We start from the raw sequence: 17,899 nt of genomic DNA, 5'->3' as shown, positions 1-17,899 counted from the left end.
CGAGCCCCGCATCGGGCTCCCTGCTCGGCGGGAAGCCTGCTTCTCCCTCTCCCGCTCCCCCGGCTTGTGTTCCCTCTCTCGCTGTGTCTCTCTCTGGCAAATAAATAAATAAAATTAAAAAAAAAAAAAAAAAGAATCAGGAAAAAGGGATATACAGAGGAAAAGTTAGAGCTAGGAGCTAGTGAAGGAGAGGGAGAGGATGAGGTAAGATAAGAAAACGCATTTTATCTTGATGAAGTCCCAATAGTTCATTTTTGTTTTTGTTTCCCTTGCCTTTGGAGATATATCTTGCAGGAAGTTGCTGCAGCCAAAGTCAAAGAGGTTGCTGCCTATATTCTCCTCTAGGATTTTTTTTTTTTTTTTAAAGATTTTACTTATTACTTGAGAGAGAGAGAGAACACAAGCAAGGGGAGGGGCAGAAGAAGAAGGAGAAGCAGAATCCCTGCTGAGCAGGGAGCCCAATGTGGGGCTCAATTCCAGGACCCTAGGATCATGACCTGAGCCGAAGGCAGATGCTTAACCAACTGAGCCACCCAGGTGCCCCTCTCCTCTAGGATTTTGATGGACTCCTTTCTCACATTTAGGCCTTTCATCCATTTTGAGTTTTTTGTGTGTGTGTATGGTGTAAGAAAGTGGTCCAGTTTCATTCCAGGAGTCCAGGAGTCTTTTTTCCATTGGATATTCTTCCCTGCTTTGTCAAAGATTAGTTGACCATAGAGTTGAGGGTCCATTTCTGGGTTCTCTATTCTGTTCCATTGATCTATGTGTCTGTTTTTGTGCCAGTACCATACTGTCTTGATGATGACAGCTTTGTAATAGAGCTTGAGGTCCGGAATTCTGATGCCACCAGCTTTGCTTTTCTTTTTCAACATTCCTCTGGCAAATGTAGGGATCTGAAGGGGTACGTGCACCCCACTGTTTATAGCAGCATTGTCCACAATAGCCAAACTATGGAAAGAGCCCAGATGTCCATTAACAGATGAATGGATAAAGAAGATGTGGTATATATATGCAATGGAATATTACTCAGCCATCAAAAAGAATGAAATCTTGCAATTTGCAATGACATGGATGGAGCTAGAGGGTATTATGCTAAGTGAAATAAGTCAGTCAGAGAAAGACAAATACCATATGATTTCACTCATATGTGGAATTTAAGAAACAAAACAGATGAACATAGGGGAAGGGAAGGAAAAATAAAATAAGAGGAAAACAGAGAGGGAGGCAAACCATAAGAGACTTTTAACTATAGGAAACAAACTGAGGGTTGCTGGAGGGGAGGTGGGGGGGGATGGGGTAACTGAGTGATGGGCATTAAGGAGGGCATTTGAAGTAATGAGCAGTGGGTGTTATATGCAACTGATGAATCACTAAATTCTACCTTTGGAACTAAAAAAATGCATTAAAAAGGATTTATATGGTTATAAGCAGTGGAAATTAATTCAATCTATTTTAAAGGAACTTTATTGGCTCACATAACTGAAAAGTCCAAGCACTAATGTTTTTAGACCCACCTTGAACCAGGAGTTAATAATGACATCAAGCACACCCTAAGTTCTTCCCTCAGCTCTACCTTCCTCTTTGGTGATTTCATTTTCAGTCTGGCTCTCCCCATATATTGACAAAGATGGCCAGGAGAAGATCTGGGCATATGTTCTACCTGTTAGAGACCTTTGAAAAAAAGAGTGATTCTTCTTTGACACTCAAGCAACATTTTGGCAATTAAGTGTGATTAGCATGTCTTAGGTCACAGGCTACCCTGAATAAATCACTGTGGCTAGGGGATGTTCATTTTTCATGGCCCCAGTCTGTGTTTCATGCTTATCACTTGATCCAGAGAGTGTGGTCAGCCTCAGCCAAATATGGACTGAGAGTGGGAGACAGTTGATCCCTTAAAATAAAAAGATGTGTTCTTTTACAAGATGAGAGGATGCTGGGCAGACCGAAACAATATATACATCTGTACTTGAGGAGACTGAGAAAGAAGATAAAGAAGAGAGCAAAGAAAGAGAAAGGTAAAAGAAGGAAAAGGGAGAAAAGAGGAGAGAGAGAAGGTAATACATAGTGACAGAGAGATATTCATCATAAACAGCATCCATCATGACCTCTATGGGATCAAGAGGCATAGTTCCATATAACTAGAAGGACAGCTGCAAAGCTATTATATGAACAGATTTACATGGACATTCTCTGTTGTAAAAATGAGAATTCCATATTTGACTTTACAAACACAATGTTCTCGTTATCCTGAGTTCCGCAACTTCATCTGTAACTACAAAAAATATATCTTCTTCCCAAATGTGTTCATATGTCCTAAGCACTTTCATATTTTCCTTGAGTGTAAGTATCTACTCAAGACTTTCTTCACAGCCCCTTTCACCTCCTTATTCCTCAGGCTGTAGATGATGGGATTCAACATTGGGGTTACCACTCCATAAGTTAACCCAATGATCTCATCAAATGTCTTTGTGTCCTTTGACTTAGGCTTCATGTACATAAAAAGGGCTGAACCATAGAATAAAACTACTACAGCAAGGTGGGCTGAACAGGGTGAAAAGGCTTTCTTTCTCCGCTCAGTAGAGTTAAGTCTCAGGATGGTAGAGAGAATGAAAACATAGGAAATAAAAATTAACAGTAGGGGAATCACTAAGAAAACAATACTTGCCACTATCATAATAAGCACGTTGATGGTGATATCTGAGCAGATGAGTTTAAGGGCCAGTAACTCACAGGTAAGATGGTCGATGACATTATTCCCACAGAAAGGCAACACCATTATTAGGACTGTTTGCACTAAGGAATTCAGACAGCCTATGATCCAGGACCAAGCAGCCATGTGCACATAAAGCACTCTGTTCATGATGATGGGGTACCTCAGTGGGTTGCAGATGGCCACATACCAATCATAGGCCATCACAGCCAAGAGGACACACTCAGTGCAACCCAACCCAAGGAGATAACCATCTGCAGAGCACAGCCAATGAAGGAGATGGATTTTGTCTCAGAGCTAAATATGATGAGCATCATAGGAATGAAAGAGGATGTGTAACAAATGTCCAGGAATGAGAGGTTCCCAAGGAAGAAGTACATGGGGGTGTGGAGGTGAGAATCCAGTATGCTGATGATAATGAGGAGACTGTTTCCCAGGAGGATTATCGCATACATGATGAGGCAGAATATGAACAGAAAAAGCTGGAGCACTGGGTATTTGGAAAGTCCCACCAGAAAAAATTCGGTCACCACTGAGTAATTCCCCATCTCCATGTGTCCATGTCACAGGCACAGTTCAGATAAGTATATGACTTCAGGAAATTTAATTTTATAATTTAGTTTAAAACATCACTTTTACCTGCAATATTTTGATTTTTCATTCAGCTCTGGGAATCAGGAAAGGCATGGATACAATTTTAACTTTATTGATGACGAAAGTGAAGCGCTGAGAGATTCAGTACTTTGTACGGCCATGCAGTAGGAGAGGCAAAGCGACCAATAACCCCAAAAATTGTGCTGTGAAGTGTCAGGCCTCTAATAAAGTAACAGGGACAATGAAATTCTAAATGTACGTATAAATCTCATTATTAATGAATATTCTGAAATAAGATCTTTTAAAAAGGAAGCTGGTTCTATTTTTAAAATAATACATCATGTACAGTTAACACCATGGCATTTAGCTTTGTTGTGACTTTCTGAGCCTCAGTTGGTTCATGGTAATATGTGGGAAAGAAATAACTCTAGCAATTTGTTGTGAGTATTAAATTACATAAAATATCTGAAGTGCCTATTATAATGCATGGTTAAAACACCGTATATGTAATTATAATACTTTTATAATTATATCAGTTATTATAATTATTAAGTCTCTTGACTGACTCAGAAAAATTTATGTAGCATGTTTAAGGTGATGCCACTAAAGTTTGAGGTCCTAATGGACAGACTTTGAATATTTTCTCTTCTCAGATGGACATGTATCTATTCTTTCAAGGACCAGTCTAGAGTTAATCTAGAACTATTTGAGATTGATTGCAAGGAGTATCCAGGGGTTAAGTGGCCTGGGTCCACATAAGTACAATTTTTTCAGAACCTGGCTTTCTCCTCTGTCAGTATAGGTCACTTGTATTCCTAACACTTCCTAACGCATGTATTCCTTTAAATTTCGTAATCATTCTCTTCTTTTTTTGTCACCAAAATCCTTGATGCAAATTTTATGTTTTTTTTCAGGCAAGTTAATATACTAAAATACTAGTATTTAATGATAAGTAATTTTTTTCCTCTTAATCTTTATATATACTATGTTGGAATGTATCTCTGTCTTTTTCTTCTTCTTCTTTTTTTAAAGATTTCATTTATTTATTTATTAGAGAGAGAGAGCACAAGCAGGGGGAGCAGCAGAGGGAGAGGGAGAAGCAGACTCCCTGCTGAGCAGGGAGCCTGATGTGGTGCTCAATCCCAGTGCCCTGGGATCATGACCTGAGCTGAAAGCAGGCGCTTAACCAACTGAGCCACCCAGGTGCCCCTATCTCTGTGTCTTCTATATTATTTTTATTTCATAGCAAGAAACCTTCTGATAATGAATATATAAAATGTGCTTATAACAGTTCCTGGAACAAAGGTTTTATGAATGTTGGTAAGTATTCAATGGCTGGCCCAATAATAGCTAGCTAATATTTATTGAGAACTAACTCTGTGCAAGGCACTGTTATAAGCACTTTACCCTATTAACTCATTTAATATTCATTGCAAACCTATGAGGTAAGTAATTTATATAATAGCAGTATGAGATACTACTATTATCCCTGTTTTACAGAGGAGGAAACAGATAAATGGAAGTTAAATAGCTTCCCCAACATCTTGTAGCTAGAACCAGGATTTAATACCTGGTAGTCTAGATCAAGAATCAGCCTTCCTATCACAACACTATAGTACCTATCACAGATCGTCTTTTTTATCTCTGAAAATACTACATGGTCCTCAGGTGTGTTGAAATTAAACATTCTTGCCTTGTTTTTTTCTAGCTCACATTGATCTTTCCATGTATAAGTTCCTATGATATACAATGTTAATACTGTATGAAAACTTACCTGTGCTCCAGTTGTTTTGTATTTGTCTGATATAGTACTTTGAAGAAGACTCTCCTGCAACCAGATTGTCACCCCTAAGTGTTGCTAATATAGAACTTCTGGAGCTACTATTGACCCTTCTTCCTTATGCTCTGTTACAGCCATACTGAACTCCTCACAGTTTACCCTGAACATCATTCTCATTCTTCTTCATGCTTTTGTGTAAGCTCTCATCTTAAACTGGAAAGGCCCCTCCCTGTTATCACCTTTTTCTAGGAAACCTTCTGAACTAGTTTGGGTAGGGTTCCCATTTTGAGTGCTTTCACAGAACTGTGCTGACTTCTCTCATAGAAACTTTCATTTATTCAATTTTTAGCACAGTAGATACTGTAGTGTTATCAGAAATCCAACTGGGATAAAGATAGACACTGATCCTCATTTTGACACTGGACACAGATTACTTAGGAAAGAGGTTACACTTTTAAGAAACAAATAATTTCTGTGCTACATAAAGAGTTTAATGTCCAAAAAATTATGGAACAGCTTTCAAATTATTTTATCAAGCTAAAATAACTTTTATACCCCAGTGTCAAAGACAGAATAAAACTATGGTTTAATCTCATTTGAATATACATGTAAAAATCATAAATAAATATAAAACCAAATCAACTGTATAATAATTTCATAAATTCAAGGCATTCCAAATTAATATTTAGAAATCAATCAATATAATATGGCGAACAAATAGGTAAATAAAAAACCCTATGTGATCACCCAGATAGATAATAACAAATCATTTGATGGAATTCAATTTTCTTTTTTAATAAAAATTTAGACAGCCAACTTGATTTTAAATGATGAAACTGCAAGTATTTCCCTAAAAGTCATCCAATGATTACTTTTATCATCTTCATCATCATCATCATCATCATTTAATAATTATTTTCCTGAAATATCCAACCAATAGATAGTCATAATTTCTTTTTTTAAGGATTCTGAAAATTGGGCGCCTAAGTGGCTCAGTTTTTTAAGCATCTGCCTTCAGCTCAGGTCATGATCCCAGGGTCCTGGGATCGAGTCCCACATCGGGCTCCCTGCTCAGTGGGAGTCTGCTTCTCCCTCTACCCTTCCCCCCTGCTCAAGATCTCTCTCTCTCTTTCTCTCTCTCAGATAAATAAATAAAATCTTTTAAGGACAAGGAAAAATGCTCATGATATGATATTATCAGATAAAAACAAGTCTCACACAGTATAAATTATCATAAATATAAATTTTGTATACGTATCGCTGAAAGAAACCACATCAAAATATTAACTACGGTTTTCTTTGTCAGATTTGGTTTTGAGGTATTTAAAATTTTCTTAACTTTTACATATTTTTCATATTTTCTTTAATAAAACTATATTTCTGATTGTAGAAGTAATAAAAAAAAGAATTAAATTCTTAACAGGGAACTGCCCTGGGGCAAAGATTGATATCTTTGTATTCTTTCAAATGATTAGGAGATTACTGAAGAAGCCAAAAGGTCCAGGAATTTGTTGGACCCAGCTTTCTCTAAAACCCAAGAAGGGAAAAGAACAGTCAATGGATTGGAAATTGACTTGAGATGTTCTGGTGCTTTATTACATACACTAATTAATGCCTTTTAACATTCTAATTTCAAACAGTCAATCTCACAAATATATCCACTCTGAGAAGACATACTGACACAGCCCAGTTTTTGCAAAGGGATGCTAGAGCCCACTATTTGGAATGTAACCAAGGTTAGCAACACAGACAGGGTGCAGTAACAGTATCATGTAGTAAAAGGAAAGAGGAGATATCTTCCTGAAACACAAGACCATGGGGAAATAGTGGGGGCTTCTGTTACTTTTGCTTCTTTCTCTTTGTCCATAAAAAGGTGAAGTTTCAATTTCTTGGTTCCCTGAGCTTTGTTCATCTCCCCCAAAGGGCCTGTCCTTAGATTATTTTTCACCATTGGGCACCACCTATGCAAGGAAAGAGAATTCTGAAACTCATGGATCATGTGCATCTACTGTCTTCTATCTGTATCTGTCAACAGAAGCTTGTCTATAAAGTATATAAATTCAGCCAGGATTTCATGTTTTGCCCCATGAGCCTCTTATATCAGGCTACATGACAGCTATCCTGGAAAGCATCCTCAGGAGAAAATTCTTAGCACTGGGTATTGAATTCTAGTTCTAGACGTAGTGTCCCCTATTGTTTATAAAGCAACTTTGTTCCTCACAATATGAAACATCCCTCACAGGAGATCCCCAGTGCTTGTCTGAATAAATAAGCCCTATGTGCCTCAAAAGATAATAATAATGGATAAGGTGGAATGAACAAAGGCAAAGACAAAAAGCAAAGGCCTTTTCTCCTCTTTCTACATGGTATTGAGAATTATCCTGTTGTTGGTTTTTGCTTTTCTTCACTGTGGAAACCAAGTGCAGTTTTTTGTTTGTTTGTTTGTTTGTTTTGTTCCTGGAAACACAGCAAAAGCGTTTAGCTCTTATCTGGTGGGAACTTCTATCTGAGCAATAGTCTCACTCCTGGAATTGATTCACCTTAACTCATCTTGCATGCTCTGACCATCTCTAAGGCTGTGCTGTGGAAGTCTACTGTGCCCTAATCCCTTTATCCCTTTGTCGGGACCACTGATAAGATTTATTTGTGAAACAACACCATGTCTTAAAGGAAAGAACAATTGGCTTGGAGTCAGCAAACGTCCAGTTCAGTCTCTGCTCTGTGTCTTCATAACTGTATAGATCTTGGGTAAGACACTTAACTTGCCTGAACATGATGTGTCATCTGTAATTTTAGCATAATAGCACCTATTTTATAGAATTGTTTTGAAGATTATATGTGATATGTAATAATCCTTGGCACAGAATAAGAATACGACACATGTTAATTTAATCCAGTCTCTCAGGTTGACATTTTCCCCCCTTTTTCATCCTAAGGAGAATTGAATAATTTAAAATTATGTTCATAGATAGTCAAGATACTTCCTTGATTTAATAATTCTTTTTGTCCATATTTTTTTTTCATTTTTTAATTTGGAACTTTTCAAATTAGTAAAAAAAAAGATTGAGGAATAGTTATAAATTGGAATGGAAGAGACAAGAGAGAAAGAACAAGTATATACAATGTGGGATCCTGAGGAGGATCCTGGAATAGGAAAAGACTGTGGAAAATTTGTGAAATTTGAATGAAGTCCATAGTCAATATAATGTACCAATGTTAATTTCTTATTCTTGATAATTGCACTATGGTTCTGTAAGATGTTAACATTTGAGGTTAGGTGAGATATATAAGGGAACTCTTTGAACCAATTTTGTAACTTTTCTGAAAGTTTAAAATCAGTTTGAAAGAAAAAATTTTAAAATATATAACATAAATTACTTATGATTTATCATTTCCATTTCTCCTTCTCTTTCTGAAACAAATCTTTACAACTGTGCAATGCTTCCTATTCAGTTCTTAGTGTAGGATTCTTACCTTCTCCCCCATACAAGTAGGTATCATGGCTTGTTGAGACTTCAGTTTCTAAAAAAGGTTGTAGTTTTAGACACAGGCACATTCATCCCTATAAATCATTCCTTTTTCTAGTATTTTACCAACTTCTTTGTGTCCAGATGATAGATTCATTGTTGCCCTTCCTTAAACTAGTTGACATCTTTGCTCTCCTTTTTGAGCTATGGGGCCCACTGTTAAGAACACCACCATCTCAGATTACTGTGGGTAGTGTCAAGGGGAACAGACCAAAGGTAAGACTGTCATCCCTACTAAAATGTTCTGTCTTGAATTTGTATCAACAGTAAATAAATATGTGTTCTCTAATCTCTGGGCCCTAAAAATGTCCAAAGGACCTATCCATGGCTCTGGTAGCCAATTTAAATACTTCTTTCTTTTCCTCTAAGGAACCTCGTAATCCCAGAAGTGATTTAAAGAGTATCTTTAAACTGTGTGTAAGGTAGTAGTAGCTCTTAAAGCTTTAGGGATATTGTCTCAAAGACCTAATTATAGTATAGCCTATTAAACAAGAAATTATTTTTTAATAAATTAAAAATTTCCTGATTAAATAAAGAATATTTACTTATCACAGAAAAGCTGGGAAACTTGGAAAAGTGCAAAGAAAGAAAAATTCATCCATAATTTCAGTTGTAGTAACTATTAATATTTTAATATATTCATATACATGTACTACATATAAACTTAAGAGCATAGTGCAGTTCTGACTTTTTAACCTACTTTCTAAAAATAATTGTATGTTTTGAATTATCCTGTGTCATTTTTTAAGGCAATTGTAACTGTTGTCAAAATACTTGTAAATGGAAACTAGGAAATGAAAAGTAAATAGAGAGTGAAACAGTAATTCTCCACTTATCTTTGACTTTTGAGAGTAATGACAACGGAGAAAGACTGGGATCAGAGATTCTCTTCATTCCCTATTTTTAATGAGTAAAGCCTCAGTCCCCTCATAGAGCTTCTTAAGATGCCCTTTTTATAGAATGGAAAAGTCAGTGTAGTACATTTTTCCTTGGTGGCTGGAAAAACACAAGGATGTGATACCAAAGCTATGGGTGCCCAGCCTCATCTGAATGGCCAATACACTATTTCCATTGCTTCCCAACTACCCCCTCTAACTCCATTACACTATTTCCATGGCTTCCCAACTGTTTCCTCTAACTCCTCTAACTCAACTGGCTCTCTGGCCCTGCTATGATGGTTCTAGATCTTATTATTTTAACTTCATTCACATTTACATTACACTACCACCTCTAGAGTACATTTATTAGTAAGAGGGATATGACTTTAATGAGGAGACTCAAGATCATTTGTAATAGATAAACTATGAAGCAAGGAGATAGAATGAATATTTTTTTAAAAAGTAATAGCCAACACAAAGGAAACAAAAACAAAAATAAACTATTGGGACTGCATCAAACTAAAAAGCTTTTACACAGTGGAAGAAACCAACAAAACAAAAAGGCAACCTACTGAATGGGAGAAGATATTTGCAAATGATATATACCATAAAGAGTTAATATCCAAAATATATAAAGAATTTATACAACTCAACACCAAAAAACCCACAAATGATTTGATTAAAAAATGGACAGAGTACCTGAATAGATATTTATCCAAAGAAGACATACAGATCGCCAACAAGCACATGAAAAGGTGCTCAACATCACTAATCATCAGGGAAATACAAATCAAAACTACAGTGAGATACCACCTCACACCTGTCAGAATGGCTAAAATCAAAGACAAGAAACAAAAAATGATGAGGATGTGGAGAAAAAGGAACCCTCATGCACTGTTGGTGGGAATGCAAATTGTGGAAAACAGTATGGAGGTTCCTCAAAAAATTAAAAATAGAAATACCATACAATTCAGCAATTCCACTCCTGGGTATTTACCCAAAGAAAATGAAAACACTAACTTGAAAAGATATGCACCCCTATCTTTATTGCGATGTTATTTACAATAGCTGAGATATGGAAGCAACCCAAGTGTCCATCTATAGATGAATGGATAAAGAAGATGTGGTAAGGATCTAGAGGGTATTATGTTAAGTGAAATAGTTGGATAGAACGACAAATACCATATGATTTTACTTATGTATGGAATCTAAAAAACAAACAAATGCTAACAAACAAAAAGCAGAAACAGACCCAGAAATACAGAGAACAAACTGATGGTTGCTGGAGGGGTGGGGGTGGGGATGGGCAAAATGGGTGAAGGGGAGTGGGAGATACAAGCTTCTAGTTATGAATGAATAAGTCGTTGGAAGAAAAGGTAGTCATTGGAAGAAAAGTTACAGCACAGGGAATATAGTTAATGGTATTTTAATAGTGTTGAATGGTGGCTGGTGGGAGATACACTTGTGGTGAGCATAGCATAACCTATAGACTTGTTGAATCATTATGTTGTACACCCAAAACTAATGTAACATTGTATATCAAATACAATTTAAAAAAAGTAATAGCCAACAACACTTTAATAACATTATAGATGTTTGTTCTATTTCTTTAAATTTATTTCTATTTGAGATCCAATTATATGAAAGACCTTTCACTTGATGTTAACATTGTAGGGCAATACAGAGATGAAAAAGGCAAGGGAGTGCTTTCAAGTAGCTAATTGCATGAACAGAAGAAAAGGCAAAATGAAACTTGTTCCATAGGTTTAAAAACACAGAACAATAATTTTACGCCTCTATAAATGTTGCTATGTGGTATTTCTTTTTTAGTAATATTATAATCTTATTATTTGGTTTTTGAATGTTAAACCACTCTTACATTTGTAGAATTAACTCCACTTAACTGTAATCTATTGTTCTTTTTATGTAACACTTTATTCAATGTTCTAATTATTTTTTAGGATTTTTTTCCAACTGTGTTCATGAGAGCTAGGTTCTTAATTTTTCTTTTTAACCATGTCCTTGTTAGATTTTGGTATCAAGTTTATGCTGGCCTCATAAAATGAATTAAGGGAGTTTTCTATGTTTTCTATCTGTGAATAGATTGTGTAAAATTTAATTTACCTCTTCCTTAAAAGAGTGAAATAATTCTTGAGATCATTTTGGCTGGAGTATTTTCTAGGGAAGATTATAATAATGGATTCACTTTTGAAATGGTTATAGAGTTTTCTAGTTCCAGACAAGACGGAATAGACACTTCTCCCTATTTTGTTAAATACAGCTAAAACTCTGGACATTATGTATAAAGAAAGCATAAGAAGACTCTGAAAGGTGGAGAGAAAAAGACCAGCTAGGAACTTTAGGATCTCAGGAACCAAAAAGTGTAGTGAGTTTCCTGTTTTCTTTTTGCCTTCTATATATCCCAGACTGAGTGCGAGATAAGCCTAAAACTTGGAAACACCAATGGGAACAAACAAAAAAAGCACAAGAAAATCTTACTCTCCTTTTGATGGCTGCATAATATTCCATTGCATATATATACCACATCTTCTTTATCCATTCATCTGTTGATGGGCATCTTGGCTCTTTCCATAGTTTGGCTATTGTGGACATTGCTGCTATAAACATCAGGGTGCACGTACCCCTTTGGATCACTACATTTGTATCTTTCGGGTAAATACACAGCAGTGCAATTGCTGGGTTGTATGGTAGCTCTATTTTCAACTTTTTGAGGAACCTCCATACTGTTTTCCAGAGTGGCTGCACCAGCTTGCATTCCTACCAACAGTGTAGGAGGGTTCCCCTTTCTCTGCATCCCTGCCAACATCTGTCCTTTCCTGACCTGTTAATTTTAGCCATTCTGACTGGTGTGAGGTGGTATCTCATTGAGGTTTTGATTTGGATTTCCCTGATGCCGAGCAATGTTGAGCACTTTTTCATGTGTCTGTTGGCCATTTGGATGTCTTCTTTGGAAAAATTCCTGTTCATGTCTTCTGCCCATTTCTTGATTGGATCATTTGTTCCTTGGGTGTTGAGTTTAATAAGTTCTTTGTAGATTTTGGATACTAGCCCTTTATCTGATATGTCATTTGCAAATATCTTCTCCCATTCTGTCGGTTGTCTTTTGGTTTTGTTGACTGTTTCTTTTGCTGTGCAAAAGCTTTTTATCTTGATGAGGTCCCAATAGTTCATTTTTGCCCTTGCTTCCCTTGCCTTTGGCGATGTTTCTAGGAAGAAGTTGCTGCGGCTGAGGTCAAAGAGGTTGCTGCCTGCATTCTTTCCTGCTTAGTCGAAGATTAGTTGACCATAGAGTTGAGGGTCCATTTCTGGGGTCTCTATTCTGTTCCATTGATCTCTGTGTCTGTTTTTGTGCCAGTACCATACTGTCTTGATGATGACAACTTTGTAATAGAGCTTGATGTCCGGAATTGTGATGCCACCAGCTTTTCTTTTCTTTCAATATTCCTCTGGCTATTCGGGGTCTTTTCTGGTTCCATACAAATTTTAGGATTATTTGTTCCATTTCTTTGGAAAAAGTGGATGGTATTTTGATAGGGATTGCATTGAATGTGTAGATTGCTCTAGGTGGCATTGACATCTTCACAATATTTGTTCTTCCAATCCATGAGCATGGAACATTTTTCCATTTCTTTGTATCTTCCTCAATTTCTTGGTGAGTATTTTATAGTTTTCTGAGTACAGATTCTTTGCCTCTTTGGTTAGATTTATTCCTAGGTATCTTATGGTTTTGGGTGCAATTGTAAATGGGATCGACTCCTTAATTTCTCTTTCTTCTGTCTTGTTGTTGGTGTATAGGAATGCCACTGACTTCTGTGCATTGATTTTATATCCTGCCACTTTACTGAATTCCTGTATGAGTTCTAGCAGTTTTGGGGTGGAGTCTTTTGGGTTTTCCACATAAAGTATCATATCATCTGCAAAGAGTGAGAGTTTGACTTCTTCTTTGCCGATTTGGATGCCTTTGATTTATTTTTGTTGTCTGATTGCTGTGGCTAGGACTTCTAATACTATGTTGAATAGCAGTGGTGATAGTGGACATCCCTGCCGTGTTCCTGACCTTAGGGGGAAAGCTCTCAGTTTTTCCCCATTGAGAATGATATTCGCTGTGGGTTTTTCATAGATGGCTTTTATGATATTGAGGTATATACCCTCTATGCCTGTACTCTGAAGAGTTTTGATCAAGAAAGGATGCTGTACTTTGTCAAATGCTTTTTCTGCATCTATTGAGACGATCATATGGTTCTTGTTCTTTCTTTTAGTAATGTATTGTATCACATTGATTGATTTGCTGATGTTGAACCAACCTTGCAGCCCAGGAATAAATCCCACTTGGTCGTGGTAAATAATCCTTTTAATGTACTGTTGGATCCTATTGGCTAGTATTTTGGTGAGAATTTTTGCATCCATGTTCATCAGGGATATTGGTCTGTAATTATCTTTTTTGATGGGGTCTTTGTCTGGTTTTGGGATCAAGGTAATGGGGGCCTCATAAAACGAGTTCAGAAGTTTTCCTTCCATTTCTATTTTATGGAACAGTTTCAGAAGAATAGGTATTAATTCTTCTTTAAATGTTTGGTAGAATTCCCCTGGGAAGCCATCTGGCCCTAGGCTTTTGTTTGTTAGGAGATTTTTGATGACTGCTTCAATTTCCTTAGTGGTTATAGGTCTGTTGAGGTTTTCTATTTCTTCCTGGTTCAGTTTTTGTAGTTGATACATCTCTAGGAATGCATCCATTTCTTCCAGATTATCTAATTTGCTGGCATAGAGTTGCTCATAATATGTTCTTATAATTGTTTGTATTTCTTTGGTGTTGGTTGTGATTTCTCCTCTTTCATTCATGATTTTGTTGATTTGGGTCATTTCTCTTTTCTTTTTGATAAGTCTGGCCAGGGGCTTATCAATCTTGTTAATTCTTTCAAAGAACCAGCTCCTAGTTTCGTTGATCTGTTCTACTGTTCTTTTGGTTTCTATTTCATTGATTTCTGCTCTGATCTTTATGATTTCTCTTCTCCTGCTGGGTTTAGGCTTTATTTGCTGTTCTTTCTCCAGGTCCTTTAGGTGTAGGGTTAGGTTGTGTACTTGAGACCTTTCTTGTTTCTTGAGAAAGGCTTGTATTGCTATATACTTTCCTCTTAGGACTGCCTTTGCTGCAACCCAAAGATTTTGAACAGTTGTGTTTTCATTTTCATTTGTTTCCATGAATTTTTTAAATTCTTCTTTAATTTCCTGGGACCCATTCATTCTTTAGTAGGATGCTCTTTAGCCTCCATGTATTTGAGTTCTTTCCGACTTTCCTCTTGTGATTGAGCTCTAGTTTCAAAGCATTGTGGTCTGAAAATATGCAGGGAATGATCCCAATCTTTTGGTACTGGTTGAGACCTGATTTGTGACCTAGGATGTGATCTATTCTGGAGAATGTTCCATGGGCACTGGAGAAGAATGTGTATTCTGTTGCTTTGGGATGGAATATTCTGAATATATCTGTGAAGTCCATTTGGTCCAGTGTGTCATTTAAAGTCTTTATTTCCTTGTTGATCTTTTGCTTAGATGATCTGTCCATTTCAGTGAGGAGGGTGTTAAAGTCCCCCACTATTATTGTATTGTTTTCGATGTATTTCTTTGATTTTGTTATTAATTGGCTTATAATATTGGCTGCTCCCATGTTAGGGGCATAGATATTTACAATTGTTAGATCTTCTTGTTGGATAGACCCTTTAAGTAGGATATGGTGTCCTTCCTCATCTCTTATTATAGTCTTTGGTTTAAAATCTAATTTGTCTGATATAAGGATTGCCACCCCAGCTTTCTTTTGGTGTCCATTAGCATGGTAAATGGTTTTCCACCCTCTCACTTTCAATCTGGGGGTGTTTTTGGGTCTAAAATGAGTCTCTTGCAGACAGCATATTGATGGGTCTTGTTTTTTTATCCAATCTGATAGCCTGTGTCTTTTGATTGGGGCATTTAGCCCATTTACATTCAGGGTAACTATTGAAAGATAGGAATTTAGTGCCATTGTATTGCCTGTAAGGTGACTGTTACTGTATATTGTCTGTGTTCCTTTCTGGTCTATGTTACTTTTAGGCTCTCTCTTTGGTTAGAGGACCCCTTTCAATATTTCTTGTAGGGCTGGTTTCATGTTTGCAAATTCCTTTAGTTTTTGTTTGTCCTGGAAGCTTTTTATCTCCTTCTATTTTCAGTGACAGCCTAGCTGGATATAGTATTCTTGGCTGCATATTTTTCTCATTTAGTGCTCTGAATATATCCTGCCAGTCCTTTCTGGCCTGCTAGGTCTCTGTGGATAGGTCTGTTGCCAATCTAATGTTTCTACCCTTGTAGGTTACAGATCTCTTGTCCTGAGCTGCTTTCATGATTTTCTCTTTGTCTCTGAGACTCATAAGTTTTACTATTAGATGGGGTGTTGACCTATTTTTATTGATTTTGAGGGGGGTTTTCTGTGCCTCCTAGATTTTGATGCCTGTTTCCTTCCCCAAATTAGGGAAGTTCTTTGCTCTAATTTGCTCCAATATACCTTCTGCCCCTCTGTCTCTTTCTTCTTCTTCTGGGATCCCAATTATTCTAATATTGTTTCGTTTTATGGTATCACTTATCTCTCGAATTCTGCCCTCGTGATCCAGTAGTTGTTTATCTCTTTTTCTCAGCGTCTTTATTCGCCATCATTTTGTCTTCTATCTCACTGATTCTCTCTTCTGCCTCATTTATCCTAGCAGTTAGAGCCTCCATTTTTGATTGCACCTCAGTAATAGCCTTTTTGATTTCTACTTGGTTAGATTTTAGTTCTTTTATTTATCCAAAAAGGGTTTCTCTAATATCTTCCACGCTCTTTTCAAGCCCAGCTAGTATCTTTATAATCATCATTCTGAACTCTAGTTCTGACATCTTACTAATGTCCGTATTGATTAGGTCCCTGGCAGTCGGTATTGCCTCTTGTTCTTTTTTTTTTTTTTTTGAGGTGATTTTTTCCTTCATGTTAATTTGTCCAGAGGGGACTAGATGAATGAGAGAACAAAATGCTAACAGGGTAACAATGACCCCAGAAAAATATACACTAAACAAATCAGAAGAGACCTGAAACTGGGGGAAAAGAAAGGGAAAGAAAGAAAAAAGAAAGAAAAGGAAAAAGTAAAAGATAAAACAAACAAACAAAAAAACCAGAATATGATTAAATATGATCAGGCTGGTGCATAGATATAGTGGTGCCACACACTAGATTTGGGGCGTATTTTGGTCTGTTAGAAGTACCTCCCAAAATTTTAAAGAAAGAAAAGCTTATATATGTACAAAAATAAGGGTAAATACGATGAAGGGATGGAATATGACGGTAAAGATGAAAATTATAAAAGATTTTATAAAGGAATTGATAAAGTAAGAAGTTGGTTGAAAAAAGAAAGAAGAGGATTAAAAAAAAAAAAGGAGAGAATGTGATCAGGCAGGAGACTAGAACAAAGCCATACACTAGAGATTTAGGGTATATTTTGGTCTGTTAGAAGAAACTGTATCCCAAAATTTTAAAGAGAGAACAACTTATATATAGATACCAAAAATAAGGTTAACTACTATGAAGGGATGAGATATGACTCTAAAAATGAAAAATAAAAAAGATTTTTTTAAAAAAAGGGATTGATAAGATGTTGGTTGAAAAAGGGAAAAAGAAAAATTCAAAAAAAAAAAAGAAAATTTAAAAAATTAACTTTGAAAGACTAAAGAATCATGGGGAAAAAGCCATGAATTCTATGTGCAGTATTCCCCTAGGGCTGGAGTTCTGCCGTTCTCATTGATTGGTAAACTTGGTCTTGGCTGGCTGTTCTTGCTGATCTTCTGGGGGAGGGGCCTGTTGCCGTGGTTCCCACATGTCTTTGCCGGAGGCGGAATTGCTCCCCCCTTGCCGGGGTTCAGGCTAAGTAATCTGCTTGGGTTTGCTCTCGGGAGCTTTTGTTCCCTGCAAGCTTTCTGTTCGGCTTTGGAGGCCGAGAGTGAAAATGGTGGCCTCCCAATCTCTGCCCAGAGGAGCCGAGAGCTCGGGGCCCCACACCTCAGTGTGCCCCCAGAGAAAAGCAATCACTCCCATCTCCCTGGTCTCCAGCCGCACTCCGTGCTCACCTGGCCTGTGACTGAGCGTTTCTATCTCTGGCACACAACCCCGTGTGGAGTCTCCAAACCCAGCAGATCCCTGCAGTGCGCTCCCACGCCGCTCCTCCTGGGGGAGGAAGGGGAGTCTCCCCGGATCTGCCACTTGTTGGGTCCCTGCTGGAAGAGCAGTGGCCCGACTGTGCCGCGGATCGCGGTTTATGGCAACCCCGAGTTGAGAGCCCACTCCTCGGCTCCGCCTTTGCAGCCGGCTTCCCTACTCCAATACCTGGGAGCCCTGCCA

At 37.3% G+C, this 17,899-nt stretch overlaps 1 protein-coding gene across 1 annotated transcript; it reads right to left on the bottom strand.

Moving 5' to 3' along the window:
• Positions 1-2,323: 2,323 nt before the first annotated feature.
• On the bottom strand, positions 2,324-3,264 carry LOC118547796 (olfactory receptor 13D1-like). The gene is given in 2 exon segments (XM_078062312.1): positions 2,324-2,955; positions 2,958-3,264. Coding segments are annotated over 2 exon segments (939 nt in total).
• Positions 3,265-17,899: the final 14,635 nt, after the last annotated feature.

The sequence above is a fragment of the Halichoerus grypus genome, chromosome 14, assembly GCF_964656455.1.
Source record: "Halichoerus grypus chromosome 14, mHalGry1.hap1.1, whole genome shotgun sequence".
In the NCBI taxonomy this organism is placed as follows: domain Eukaryota; kingdom Metazoa; phylum Chordata; class Mammalia; order Carnivora; family Phocidae; genus Halichoerus; species Halichoerus grypus.
Note: the sequence above shows the minus strand (reverse complement) of the source record. Positions and strands in the feature narration are given on the sequence as shown.